At 38.4% G+C, this 14,890-nt stretch overlaps 1 protein-coding gene across 14 annotated transcripts in view; it reads left to right on the top strand.

Moving 5' to 3' along the window:
* PREPL (prolyl endopeptidase like) overlaps positions 1-14,890 on the top strand; it is a 43,149-nt gene that overhangs the window by 24,665 nt on the left and 3,594 nt on the right. For all 14 annotated transcript variants that reach the window (XM_054677812.2, XM_001144400.6, XM_063789896.1 and 11 more), the window contains 5 exons: positions 4,554-4,751; positions 8,103-8,278; positions 10,313-10,529; positions 13,833-13,982; positions 14,392-14,515. In XM_054677812.2, the coding sequence (XP_054533787.1) occupies positions 4,554-4,751; positions 8,103-8,278; positions 10,313-10,529; positions 13,833-13,982; positions 14,392-14,515 (865 nt within the window). The remainder of the gene's footprint in view (positions 1-4,553; positions 4,752-8,102; positions 8,279-10,312; positions 10,530-13,832; positions 13,983-14,391; positions 14,516-14,890) is intronic.

Genomic DNA, 14,890 nt, shown 5'->3' on the forward strand with positions numbered 1-14,890 from the left:
CAAGATGAGAAAGCCATCAAATGAAGCTGTATGCTCTGACATTCAGAAAATGTTCAGGAAACTGTTAATTGTTCTGTTTTATTAAAGCGCTATACATTTCTGGGGGATGAAGCCATGATTTGACTTTTTGTGAGTGTCAATATGAGGAATTTATTAATTATGAAAGGTAACATTTGAAGTTTTTGAGCAGGGGAATGGTTTGAGGAGTGGCAGCCATATTAGGATACACTAAACCAAAAAGAAGTAAGGGGCAGGAAGCTAGTTTTGAGATTGTTTTATTGGTATAAATAAGAAATAACAAGGGCCTGAAATAACTGAAATTCTCCAGCTACTCCCTAAAATCAAAAGATCAAATGTAATGTCCAGTCTTTTAGAACACTATGTAAGTGTCCTAAAACCAAAATGGTGACTGACTGGAGGGTTGTCCTTATTGTCTTCATCTGCTGGAGTGCAAAGTATTTCTTTTCACTTGCTAATTTTAAAAATTTTAATATTATTATTTTAGATAGCATTTCTTTTTTTTAACTTTTACTTTCAGGGGTACATGTGCAGGTTGGTTCAATAGATAAATTGTCTGCCATAGGGGTTTGATATACCTATTATTTTGTCACCCAGGTAATAAGTATAGTACCCAATAGGTAGTTTTTCAATCCTCACCCTCCTTCAACCCTCAGGTAGGCCCCAGTGTCTGTTATTCTCTTCCTTGTGTCCATATGGACACAATGTTTAGCTCCCACTTATAAGTGAGAACATGTGGTGTTTGATTTTCTGTTCCTCCGTTGGCTTGCTTAGGATAATGGCCTCCAGCTTCATCCATGTTGCTGCAAAGAACATTATCTCTTTTTTATGGCTGTGTAGTATTCTATGGTATATATGTACCACATTTTCTGTATCCAGTCTATCATTGATGGACATTTAGGTTGATTCCATGTCTTTGCTATTGTGATGAACATAATGTGTGCATGTGTCTTTATGGTAGAGCGATTTGTATTCCTTTGGTTATATATCCAATAATGGGATTGCTGAGTCAAATAGTAGTTCTGTTTTACATTCTTTGAGAAATTCCCAAACTGCTTTCCGCAGTGGCTGAACTTACATTTCCACTAGCAGTGTATAAGCTTTCCCTTTTTTCTGCAGCCTCACCAGCATCTGTTATATTTTGACTTTTTAACTACAGTCATTCTAACTGATGTGAGATGGTATCTCATTGTGGTTTCGATTTGCATTCCTCTAATGGTTAGTGATGTTGAGCATTTTTTTCGTATGCTTGTTGGCTGCATGTATGTCTTCTTTTAAAAATATCTGTTCATGTCCTTTGCCCACTTTTTTATGGTGTTGGGGTTTTTTTCTGTTTTTGTTTGTTTTGCTTGTTAATATAAGTTCCTTATAAATTCTGGATACTAGATCTTTGTCAGATGCATAGTTTGTAAATATTTTCTCCCATTCTGTAGGTTGTCTATTTACTCTGTTGATAGTTTATTTTGCTGTGCAGGAACTCTTTAGTTTCCAGTTGCTGGTTTTTGTTTTTGTTGCAATTGCTTTTGGCATCTTTGTCATAAAATCTTTGCGTTTCTGTAGAATTATATTTCCTAGGTTTTCTTCAAGGGTTTTTATAGTCTTAGGTTTTACATTTAAGTCTTTAATTCATCTTGAGTTGATTTGTATATATGGTGTAAGGAAGGGGTCCAGTTTTCAATCTTCTGCCTATGGCTAACCATTTACATGTTAACTGGTGCCAAATTCAGACATCTTCAGTTGGGAAACTGGTGGAGCATCTATTATTATTTCAGTCTGTATGAATAAGAATGGGAGAGAATATGTAATTTCTAGCAATGCACTTGTTAGAACAAAATTCTATGTCAGGAAAGTTAGAAATGTCATGTGGAGTTTACTCTGCTATATGATTTGACTTCTAAGTAAATATGACCTTTTATGTTTTTTGTAAGTATTCTTATTTTAAAGATATGCCCCAGTTTCCATGGTTTTAAATTCCACTGGAACAAACATTATGTCTTTAATTTATTCTGTATCTTCTATCTCTTCATTTTCTGACCCTTCCCAAATGATAGTACCTATTACGACTTTTATAATGTTCTAGTCATCATCAAGTGGAATTAAATACTTCTTGATCTTTCTGGTTAGTACCTGGTATATAATAAAGAGAATTTTATAGATCAGACCCTTTTTATGAACCTGAATAATGTTAATTAATATACATAGACAGTGCCATCCATACACAAAAGACAAAATCTGTAACCATAGCGTGAGTGCATTATAAAATATTTCTTTATGCAGTATCTCTGCCTGGTGGGCACTTGATTAAAAGATCTTTTTAAATTCAATCTCAGCCTGTAATCCCAGGACTTTGGGAGACCAAGGCAGGCAGATCACCTGAGGTCAGGAGTTCAAGACCACCCTGGCCAACATGGCAAAACCCTGTCTCTACTAAAAATACAAAAAATATAAAATACAAAGAATACTAAAAATACAAAAACTAGCCAGGCGTGGTGGCAGGCGCCTATAGTCCCAGCTATTCTGGAGGCTGAGGCAGGAGAGTCACTTGAAGCCGAGAGCTGGAGGCTGCAGTGAGCCGAGATCACGCCACTGCATTCCAGCCTGGGTGCAAGAGCAAGACTCCGTCTCTAAATAAATAAATAAATTCTATCTTAGCAACAGAAATGTAAAACCCTTCACATATTTGCCTCGTATCCTTGGTCATCATGCCATCAGTATTTTCTGGAAGTATTTTTTTTTTTGTCACAAAAAGAAGTTATGATATTTAATTTAGGCCAGTTGGGACGTTTTTTGCTGTATGCTAACATCAGTTTTATTTAGAGGAGGAGTCTGCATATTCAGGCCAATTTTCTTTCGGCATGTATGTCTTATTCTTTTGATGAAATAACTATAGTTTGCTGGTAGAGTGCTAAAACTGAACCTGTTTCTGTCAGGTATCTAAGGAATGTCTCCCTATCTCCTGGCCTACTTACTCTCTGGTGCTGTCCATTAATATACACAGATACACGGCAGGCTTATCTGAATAGGAAATGTGGCTTAAGATATCCTCGAGTTAGTTAATACTTATATCTGCATTAGCTGGATGAACTTTTAAAAGTCCATAGCCTTGAAACAGTTTTTATTATGATTAAAACATTAATGTTGGTCCCATTAGTTTTAGAAAAACACCAAAAATACTTTTTGATTTATTGGAACCACTTGGTCTAAAGCTAAGACAGCTTACTGCGTGGGTCACATAGAGACTGTCCTGAAGTCTCATCAAAGGGCAGAAAAACTTGAGCTTCCATGGGCTAAGGAACCTTGTACCCTCGCTCTGAGGCCTGGTTATGAGGTTTGTAGCAGTGCTTCCTTTTTTTCCCTCTCAAGTCTCAGTTTGCTTGCTTATAACTATGCTACCAGATTTCTCAATTTTTGTTTACATTTTACTCTCCAGTTATGGCTTAAATTTAAATAGACAAGTTATCCTTTAAAACAACCCTCAATGTGAGAAGCATACATTAGGAGCTTTTAGAGATTGCAGATGTGTGTCCTTATTAGTGTTTCATGAAAATAGATTTTTTTTTTTTTTTATTAATAAGAGATTTGCTCAGAGAACGTAAACTCTGGCTGTAGTTGCTGCGGGTGGAATGGTATCCTCTTTACGCACAAATCCCCGGCTGCCCTTTTTCAATAGTGCCCACCAGTGATGTTTCTGTGCCTCTGATTTTCTAAGGAATTTGCTCTTTCTACAATTACTCAGGAAAAGAAAGGCAATTTTCTTTTAATGTTCTGCCTCTTGGTACCATTTCTAACACTCTGTCAACCTGCTTACCAGAGTTCTTTAAAAGGTGTAAGAGGGATGTTAGTGCAAGGCTTGAAGCTGGACCCTGCTGCTCTGAGAGAATAAATTTTGATTCCTTTCCTTTTTTCTTAAAGTTAAGAACCTTGAGTATAATAGCTGTGAGTCTCTCAGAGTAGATGTGCCAGAAGAGGTTTTGTTCTGCACAATGGTTAGCCTAGGAGCTAAAAGTTAGAAACAAATTGCAAATGCCTTAATGCTGCTGAGCCCGTTTATAGCCCTGAAATAATAACTGTCATCACTGTGGCTGTCCAGGCAGCAGGGTAAGGACTAGTGGGAAATTATGAAAAACACACGCATGTGAGGAATTTCATGTTCTTTGAGAACAGAGATCTTGGCAGTGTCAGTGGGTTCTGGAATTACTATTTGATTTGCTCTTATTCTTCCATTTTACTATTTTATTATCCAAGATTATACCCCAAAATAAACTTTTATGTTAAAGGCAATTTCATGTAAAGCTAGAATCATGATAAATCATTTTCCTATAGTTTGTCTTATTTTATTGGTCATTAATGTACAGTTTTGTTTTTTATTTGAAATATATGTTGTTGTGATAAAGTAATCCTTGAATGAGGCATCACGTGGTAACAAAAAGTAAACGAGATATCCACATCATCTTGTTTGCAGAAGACTTAGAAATTTAATTAATGATACTTGGTGGCCTAAATAAAGAATAAAAATAGCTGTTTTATTTCTTTAGCTCCCTCCTTGGGCCTGTGGATTCATAATGGATACAAATTCTGACCCAAAGAACTGCCCCTTTCAACTTTGCTCTCCAATACGTCCCCCAAAATATTACACATACAAGTTTGCAGAAGGCAAACTGTTTGAGGAAACTGGGCATGAAGACCCAATCACAAAGACTAGTCGCGTTTTACGTCTAGAAGCCAAAAGCAAGGTAGGTCTTATAATCTTCACTTTCAGCTCCCATTTACTGAAAGCATACCGTTTGCCAGATGCCATGCAGTTGTTGGAGTTACATTAGCACGGTTTCGTAATGTAGATTTCTTAGACCACAGTAATACCCAAATGACTTTAGGGATACGTGAATTTTTTTTAACCTTAATATTCATGTTTGTTTTAACATGGATTAGAAAATTTATAGCATGTCGGCCGGGCGCGGTGGCTCACGCCTGTAATCCCAGCACTTTGGGAGGCCGAGGCGGGTGGATCACAAGGTCAGGAGATCGAGACCATCCTGGCTAACACGGTGAAACCCCATCTCTACTAAAAATACAAAAAATTAGCTGGGCATGGTGGCGGGCGCCTGTAGTCCCAGCTACTTGGGAGGCTGAGGCAGGAGAATGGCGTGAACCCAGGAGGCGGAGCATGCAGTGAGCCTAGATCGTGCCACTGCACTCCAGCCTGGGCTACAGAGCAAGACTCCGTCTCAAAAAAAAAAAAAAAGAAAATTTATAGCATGTCAAACTTTTTATTTTACATATTGTTTATGTCCGATTTTTTAAAGTTGATTTTAAGAAAAAATTAATAGAGTTGGTATGTAGTTATGGCAAAAATAGTGAAGGTGGTAGTTGACTAGAGTAAACTAGACTGATACAGTCCCTGCCCTCATGGAGCTTACATCTAGCAGGAAAGATGACATGTTTAAAAAGTCATTAATAATGTACTGACTGCTGCAAAGGAGGACATACTGAGTACAGTGGGAGCATAGAGCAAAGGGATTTTACCTAGTCTAGAGAGATCAGGGAAGTTTTCTCCAAGGAAGTTATGTCTCAGGTAAGACCACTAGGATGATTAAGAGTAAACTAGAAGGGAGATAGGGGATTCCATTTTGTATAGAGGCCCTGAATTTGGGGAGAAATTATACAATTCAAGAAGTGTAGGGCTGGCCGGGCGCAGTGGCTCACACCTATAATCCCAGCACTTTGGGAGGCTGATGCGGGCAGATCACGAGGTCACGAGGTCGAGACCAGCCTGGCCAATATGGTGAAACCCCATCTCTACTAAAAATACAAAAAATTAGCCGGGCGTGGTGGCAGGTGCCTGTAATGTCAGCTACTCAGGAGGCTGAGGCAGGAGAATCCTTTGAACCCAGGAGGCAGAGGTTGCAGTGAGCCAAGACCTCACCACTGCTCTCCAGTCTACAGAAGAAGTGTAGGGCTAGGCACAGTGGCTCAAACTTGTAATCCCAACACTTTGGGAGGCCAAGCTGGGAGGATCACTTGAGCCCAGAAGTTAGAAACCAACCTGGGCAATATAGTGAGACCTCATCTCTACAAAAACCAAAAATATTAGCCAGGCATGGTGGCATATGCTTGTAGTCCCCTGCTTCTTGGGAAGCTGATGTGGGAGGATTGCTTGAGCCCAGGAGGTTGAGGCTGCAGTGAGTTGTGATTGCGCCATTGCATTCCAGCCTGTGTGACAGAGTAAGATCCTGTCTCAGAAAAAGAACAAATACAAAGGAGGCCATTATGGCCAAAATCAAGTAAAAGAGGGAAGATTGGCAGGGTGAGGAGTAGAGAGAGATGAGACACAGAAAAGGAAATAACAAATATCCATATTCCAAGTATACTCAATATACAGAATTTACAAATTTATGCAAGTAGGGAACAAATTAATATATAAACTATAGCCTTGAATTTAAGGAAACTTCAGACTTTAGCATATCATATATCAGATAATTTCACATGTGCTGACACAATGAATTACAACACAAGCCTTTTATTCTTAGGAATTTTTTTCTTTAATTCATTTATTTTTCTCTGACAATCTTTAAGTAAATATTAATATTTTTATATTACAAAAGCAATACATGCTTGTTGAACAGATGCAAAAATACAGAACAAATCTTAAATGACTACTTCTCAGTACCATTTGCTTGCTGCACCTCTTAGAAATAATCATTGTTACCCACTTAGTGTATTATCTTTTAGATAGGTTTTGTTTGGTTTTACAAACATGGAATTAGACTAGTCTATCAAAATGTTGCAATTATTGGACCCGAGATGGAAAGAACAGTTAAGCACCATGTTCTTGGAGAGCCAAGAGGGGAGAAGGGAAGCAGCTGCTGAATGGAAGCGCTATACCTTTCCACAGGCATTTTAGTACTGCTGGCAAACCCAGATCCAGCCCATCACAGGAGTAGCTACTGTTTTACCTCTTCCTTTCAAAACTTTTCAACAAGCAAGTTTTTCTGATTGTATAATTGAAGTTGGGGAAGAGTTGGGAAGTGAAAAGACCAAGAGCGTTTTATAGAAATTAATCTACATCAAGTTTTATAAAAGTGAATCTTACTAAAAGTGAAAGTTAACAATGTCATAACAACTTGGGTATTTTAAAGAAGAATGAGAGGAGAATTTCCTCCTTATTTGATTACATTTTGCTGTCTCCAGTTATTGCCCCAAAGTGAAGTTTTCAAAATGAGAATGAAAATATGAAGAGTGACTTGGATATATTATTTATTTTCTTTATGTAAACGGTGCTATTTCATTAGTTTAAGCAGGGTGAAAACCAATTTCTTTATCTTTTTTCTGTGAAAGGTAGATCAGAATTAGTTCTTTTGTCTGTTCCGAGACTGCCTAGTTTCAATCAACTGGAATTGATGAGTTTGAGCTACATTGGGGGATGGTTACATAACCTACAAGTAACTTAGTAACCTTACAAATAATTTAACTTACTTTAACCCTACAAAGAATTTTACCTAAAAATTTTAAAACCACTTAAAATTTTTTTTTAATAAAGTTAAATGGGCCTTTGAAGAGGATTGTGGTAGTTATCAGTAACATCAGTAAGATTTCAGGTCTTAATGGTTGAGAATTCCGACTACAGAGGATAGAAAATTGAGCTGGTAAGACTTTAGTCAGCATATTTGTAGATACTCAAAAGTGAAAAATGCCCATATCTAGCTCTTAGGCATAGAAAGAGTGCTATACTAGGACTTCTAACCTTGGTAAGTATTTTGGTTTCATCTGAAAATTTAAAATTATAGTAGGTAGTGAAGAACTCTTTAAAATTACATTATTGTCATGAAAAGCTGCATTTAATAAAATGTTTTCAGGCCAATCTTGCTGCTCTTTTCTGGTTAATACTGTAGGACAGCAAGGTAGCTGAAACCAAAAGCCATGATTTATTTTTAGAGACCATAATTCTTTTTCTTAAACAAATTTGTGCTCAACATCAGTAGGTAGCACACAAGTGGGGATAGTGCACCTCAATGTATTTTAAATTGGGATAAAACAGTTATTATAAAAGACTCTTCTTTACATACATAGTAATTCTTCATTTCTAGGATGGAAAATTAGTGCCAATGACTGTTTTCCACAAAACTGACTCTGAGGACTTGCAGAAGAAACCTCTCTTGGTACATGTATATGGAGCTTACGGAATGGATTTGAAAATGAATTTCAGGCCTGAGAGGCGGGTCCTGGTGGATGATGGATGGATATTAGCATACTGCCATGTTCGGTGAGTCAGTATATTTTACCTGGCATGTAAGTGCTAGACCATTGTGAGAGATGTCAAGAATAACAATATATATCAGGGAACAAAAGCTTATTTTTTTCATTCTTATTATTCAATTTTTGTATTCCTAAACCAGCACTGGTGAAACTTGATTCTGTAAAAGATTAGTTGATCCAAAAAGCAAAAGGATAGGTTTTTAGGATTTTTGCATAGCGGTACCAGACTCTGTACTTATTTAGTAATATTATTATTTCCTTTCAGTTCTCCTGAATTTAGGTTTAAGTAGCCTCTCAATCTGAACTGTTTTCCATTTAACTTCCATTTTATTTCAGCTGTTTTCAAGACACAAATATTATTTTGTATTTCTGCTTAAAATTCTTCTCCACCTCCCCATCTCTAGAACAAAGTCCAGATTCCCCAGTATAATACTCCTAATGGTCTGATTGATCTCTGTAGTGGCATTTATCATCAGACCCTTTTTTGTTTGTTTGTTTGTTTGTTTGTTTGTTTGAGACAGTTTTGCTTTGTCGCCCAGGCTGGAGTGCAGTGGCACAATCTCGGCTCACTGCAACCTCTGCCTCCCAGGTTCAAGTGATTCTCATGCTTCAGGCTCCTGAGTAGCTGGGACTACAGGCGCACACCACCACACTGTCTGAATTTTTTTTTTTTTTTTTTGAGATAGAATCTTGCTCTGTTGCCCAGGCTGGAGTGTGCAGTGGCATGATCTTGGCTTACTGCAGCCTCTGCCTCCAGTGTTCAAGCGATTCTCCTGCCTCAGCCTCCTGAGTAGCTGGGATTACAGGTGCCTGCCATAACTCCTGACTAATTTTTGAAATTTTTGTAGAGATGGGGTTTCACCATGTTGGCCAGGCTGGTCTCGAACTCCTGACCTCAAGTGATCCGCCTGCCTCAGCCTCCCAAAGTGCTGGGATTACAGGCATGAGCCACCGCACCAGCCTGATTTTTTTGTATTTTAGTAGAGACAGGGTTTTCCAATGTTGCCCAGGCTGGTCTCGAACTCCTGAGCTCAAGCAGTCCGCCCGCCTCAGCCTTCCAAAGTCATGTCCTTTTATTTTTTTTTTTTTTTGTTTTTTATTTTTTTGAGATGGAGTCTCACTCTGTCTCCCAGGCTAGAGTGCAGTGGCGCAATCTCCGCTCACTGCAACCTCCGCCTCCCAGGTTCAAGTAATTCTCTTGCCTCAGCTTCCCGAGTAGTTGGGCTTATAGGCACGCACCACCACACCTGGCTAATTTTTTCTATTTTTAGGAGAGACGGGGGTTTCACCATGTTGACCAGTCTGGTCTCAAACTCCTGACCTCAAGTGATCTGCTCACCTCAGCCTACCAAAATGCTGAGATGACAGGCTTGAGGCACTGTGCCCAGCCCCCAAAGTCATGTCTTTTAAATGACATGCTCTGTCACCTCCTTGCCCTTATACATGCTGTGTCGTATCTGTGTCTTAATGCCTTTTCTTTGCCCTCTGGAAACTCAAATTTTTCCTTCACAACTCAGTTTAGGCATCATCTCCTTAAAAGCATTTGTGTTCCTGACTCGTGTATATACCCCTCACCTGGCAGATGGATGTTCTTTTCCTCTGCTCCTGTAATACCTTAAATACACTTGTGTTGTAGCAATGACACCACATTGCTGGGTAAGTCATTGTTTTCTTACCCCACAAAATTACTGTCTTCTCCAGGGTAGGGGATTTTCGTTTGTTTCTACTTTTAAGGTCTGTACTTAATCCCTGATAAATGGGCGGGCACTCAAAATATATTCGTTGAATCAATTCTGGATTGTCTATATCAGGAGTTGGCAAACCTTTTTCTCTAAAGAACTACATAGTCACATTTTAAGCTTTGCAGGCCGCATACAGTTTCTGTTGCACATTTCCTTGTTTTCACTCAACCTTTAAAAAGCAAAAACCAGTCTTAGCTCCAGGGCCACACAAAAACAGGCCTCCAGGTGTAGTTTGCTGACCCCAGCCTACATTATTAACTTTTTTTTTCCACTAAAACTTTTTTGCCCTTCAATTTCAGAGGTGGTGGTGAGTTAGGCCTCCAGTGGCATGCTGATGGCCGCCTAACTAAAAAACTCAATGGCCTTGCTGATTTAGAGGCTTGCATTAAGACGCTTCATGGCCAAGGCTTTTCTCAGCCAAGTCTAACAACCCTGACTGCTTTCAGTGCTGGAGGGGTGCTTGCAGGAGCATTGTGTAATTCTAATCCAGAGCTGGTGAGAGCGGTGACTTTGGAGGTGAGTACGCTCTGTCTCTACTGTTTATGGAATGGGGGAGGTGTGAAGCCATAGGCTACTCTAAGAAAAATGTTTTTGGGCTGGCACAGCGGCTCATGCCTGTAATCCCAGCACTTTGGGAAACTGAGGTGGGCAGATTGCTTACCAGGAGCTCGAGACCAGCCTGGGCAACATGGCGAGACCCTGTCTCTGCAAGAAATTAAAAAAAAAAAAAACCTACCCAGGCTTGTTGGTAAGAGGATCTCTTAAGAGGTTGAGGCTGCAGTGGACCACTGTGCTCCAGCCTGGGCAACAGAGTGAGACGTTGTCAAAAAAAAAAAAAGGAAAGAGAAACATTTCTGTTACAGTTTTACCATAGCATAGGAGTATAACAAAGCTTTTAAGTTTTAAACTCAGAATTATAGCTTGAGGAGAACTTCTAAAGTTATTTTAATCCAACTATTAACCCTTATTCTTCTCTGATACAGTGTTCTTTATTATCTTTAAGGCTTTCCACTGAAAGATATTAATGGCTATTTCCATTGCTCATTTGTATTTGTAAGGACATTTAGAATTGGTGAAAAAGCACTGAAGCATATATGAGTCCCAGTTGAGAAAGCCAGGCAAAGCACGCTGTGACTCTGGAATGCACTGAGTCCTTTGGCTCCTGGTCACCTTGACAGGCTACTGCCCATCAACATTTCAGTCCTAGATTTATAGGCTCTTTATTTTTAGATAGCCCATTCTTAATGGTCGTTTGGGCATAGTTTTTCCGTATTTTAATTGAAATATCTTACCCTGTTCTGAAAATGATGATCTTTTCCCAGTGTCAGAAATTACGAAGTTACATTATAGCAGTTGGTTTCACTGCTATCATTCTCCTACTTCTGGGTTACTCTGAAAAATAATGACTGAGATGGGAGAGAGTAAATTATTTTCAGGATTTTTTATTTTGAGGTTGGGGAGTTTATACTGTGGGCTTGTAAATAAGTGTTAAATAGTAGTCACCTGTAAGTCTATTTTTTAAAAACAGAAAAATGTGGAGAATAGCCTATGCACAAAGATAATGGCAGAATTATTTACAGTTTAAAGAAAAAGCAACTAGCTTTTGACTTTTAGAAATATAAAAGGAAATAATGAGAAGGATATTTATGCTAGGTTGCTTATTATAGTGAAGACTAGGAGACAACCTTTTATACATATATAAGTCAAATTCTTCTTATAAGCACCAAAAATCAACCCTAATTTAAGCAGAAAAGGGATTAAAGGGCATTAGGAAAATGTAGGTATCTTCAGACCAGTGTTAGAGGCTTCAGAGCCAAAGGCATAGAATTGGCCCAATGAAACTATTACTGCCGCCACCGCCAAGCACAAATCACCTCACACTGCCAGTGCAACTTCTAGAGCTGGATATAGCTGTGGCACTTTTGCCAGAATAAATTATCTGTGATCACTGCTTCTTTGAATCACTAACTTCCCATGCAGAATGTAAAGCACATGTGTCTGGTTGATAGACCCAAGTCACACATGGGTCACACAGCTACTCCCAAGCTGCAGGGAAAAATGGGAAAGAGAAGTCTAGCACTTAGTATCTCCACAGTGAGAGGCAGGCTCTAGCTGATAAGGTTGGAGGTTTTTCAAATGCAAAAAAGTTCATATGGTAGGCAGCCAAAAAGAATTACAGATGACTCACTATAATTGGTTAATGTTAATATGAGGGAAAGCTAAAAAGTCTGTTAACAGAAGAAAATAAAGCTAAGTGAAAAATACAGCCTTCATTTTTGTTTTGTTGTTTTTGTGGGGTTTTTGTTTTTTTGTTTTGTGTTGTTTTGTTTTTTGAGTCAGAGTTTTGCTCTTTCACCCAGGCTGGAATGCAATGGCACACGAACACAGCTCACTACAGCCTCAACCTCTGGGGCTCAGGTGATCCTCCCACCTCAGCCTCCTGAGTATCTGGGACTACAGGCATGTGCCACCATGCCCTGCTAATTTTTGTGGTTTGTTGTTGTTGTTGTTTTGTAGAGATGTGGTTTTACCATGCTACCCAGGCTAGTTTCAAACTCCTGGGCTCAAGTGATTTGCCCACCTCAGCCTCCCAACGTGCTGGGATTACAGGCATGAGCCACCATGTGCGACCCAGCCTTCGTTTTATTAAATTTTGTAACACTAATTATAAGACAATGGGTTGTTTTCTCTTCTTTCACCTTGGGTATTTTCCAGAGTTTCTTTACTTAGCGTTTTTTGCTTTTAATATAAAATGTCCAACTGGTCAAAAAGACTTTATTCCTTGTGTATTTTTTTCATTTAAAAATTTTTAATTATGGTAAAATACCATAAAATTTTCCATCTCAACCATTTTTAAGTGAATAGTTCAGTAGTGGTAAGTGCACTCATAGGCTTATGCAGTCAATCTCCAGAACTCGCTTTTCATCTTAACAAAACTGAAACCCTGTACCGATTAAACAGCTCTCCATTTGCTTCTTCCCACAGCCTCTGTCTCTGTGAATTTGACTACTCAAACACCTCACATAGGTGGAGTCATACAAAATTTTTTGTGACTGGCTTATTTCACTTAGATTATATCCTTGAGGTTCATCCATATTGTAGCATGGATCAGAATTTTATTCGTTTTTAAGGCTGAATAATATTCCATGTAATATTGCATGTGTATACCACATTTTGCTTATTCGTTCTTTGGTTAATGGACACTTGAGTTGCTTCCACCTTTTGGCTGTTGTGAATATGCTGCTGTGAACATAGGTATGCAGATCTCTTTAAGACCCTGCTTTCAGTTTTGGGGATTATATGCCAGGAGTGGAATTGCTGGATCATATGGTAATCTTAAGCTTAACTCTTTGATGAACCACAATACTGTTTTCCATAGCAGCTCCCCCATTTTACATTCCAACCACCAGTGTATCAGGATTCCGGTTTCTCCACATTACTGCCAATACTTGTTGTTGTTGTTGTTGTTGTTTTAATATAATAACTAACTGTCCTAATTGGTATGAGACAGTAGCATTTATTGCTTTTATATAAGAAAAAATATAAATGAATAAAAGGTACTAAGCTAAAAATAAATATTGTGAAATTAGAAGATAAACCATTTCTTGTTATATGTCATTTAAGGAATCTGAAGACTTTAAAAGTAGGTTATAAATTACAGGCCCTGGTTAAGGACGGAGTATTCTAGCTCCTAGGAATCTACATGGCTTGAGTTATTTTCTCTCTTATTAGTATGTATATTCATAAAATAGAATGTTTTTCTGAAACTCACTTACCAACCTCTTACTTGAAGTATAAGTTTCTTTGCCTTTTTTTTAGGCACCTTTCTTGGATGTTCTCAACACCATGATGGACACTACACTTCCTCTGACATTAGAAGAATTAGAAGAATGGGGGAATCCTTCATCTGATGAAAAACACAAGAACTACATAAAACGTTACTGTCCCTATCAAAATATTAAACCTCAGGTAGTGAAAGACAATTGTGTTAGACTATCCTGAATTTACACAGAAGATAATAAAAAAAAAAAACTTATCCAGGCTGAAGCAAAAATAGGAGCTTTAGAGATGTTTCTACTTATGATGCCCAGATATCTTCAGCACCATCTCTGCTCATGCTTCATGTTTAATACCTCAGGGGAATAGACTTATCATGCCTTAATTACTAAATTAGCTAAGGTCCTTTAGTCAAGAAAAGGCTATTCCAGATAACAAGTAGTCTACTACTGTAATGCTGAGGCTCTCTCAAGATAGCAAGTGAGAAAAAGCATAGAGCACTTACAGGGAAAAATTGGAGGTAATTATTTTTCATAGTCTCTATAGTGGCAAGGGACCGTAAGAAATAATGTAAACTCTTTGTGCATGTATTTTCTTTCAGCATTATCCTTCAATTCACATAACGGCATATGAAAACGATGAACGAGTACCTCTGAAAGGAATTGTAAGTTATACTGAGAAACTCAAGGAAACCATCGCGGAGCATGCTAAGGACACAGGTGAAGGTAGGAGACCCCCTAGAAGCAGGGAACATGGCCAAACAGACTACTACCCACAGCACACTGCTCAGAGGAATATATTTCAGGCTGTAGCCAAATCATCTGCCCAGGATTTAGGGCAAACAATTATTTTGCTATGTTGACTCCCCAGTTAAAGTGTACGTAACTACATATCTATACATACACTGCCTCACCTCTTTTTCAAAGGACAGTATTAAAATAGGTAGGCAGGACACAAAGGAAACAGGAAATTTAAGAATCAGATATAACTTGGAGATGCACTGCCATACAATTATTAATTCATTTAACAATATTTATTGAGCTGTTATTCTTGGGAATCTCTAAAAGACAGATTCTGAGATTTTTGTTTTGGGCCATCAG

Source organism: Pan troglodytes, chromosome 12 (genome assembly GCF_028858775.2).
Source record: "Pan troglodytes isolate AG18354 chromosome 12, NHGRI_mPanTro3-v2.0_pri, whole genome shotgun sequence".
NCBI lineage: Eukaryota > Metazoa > Chordata > Mammalia > Primates > Hominidae > Pan > Pan troglodytes.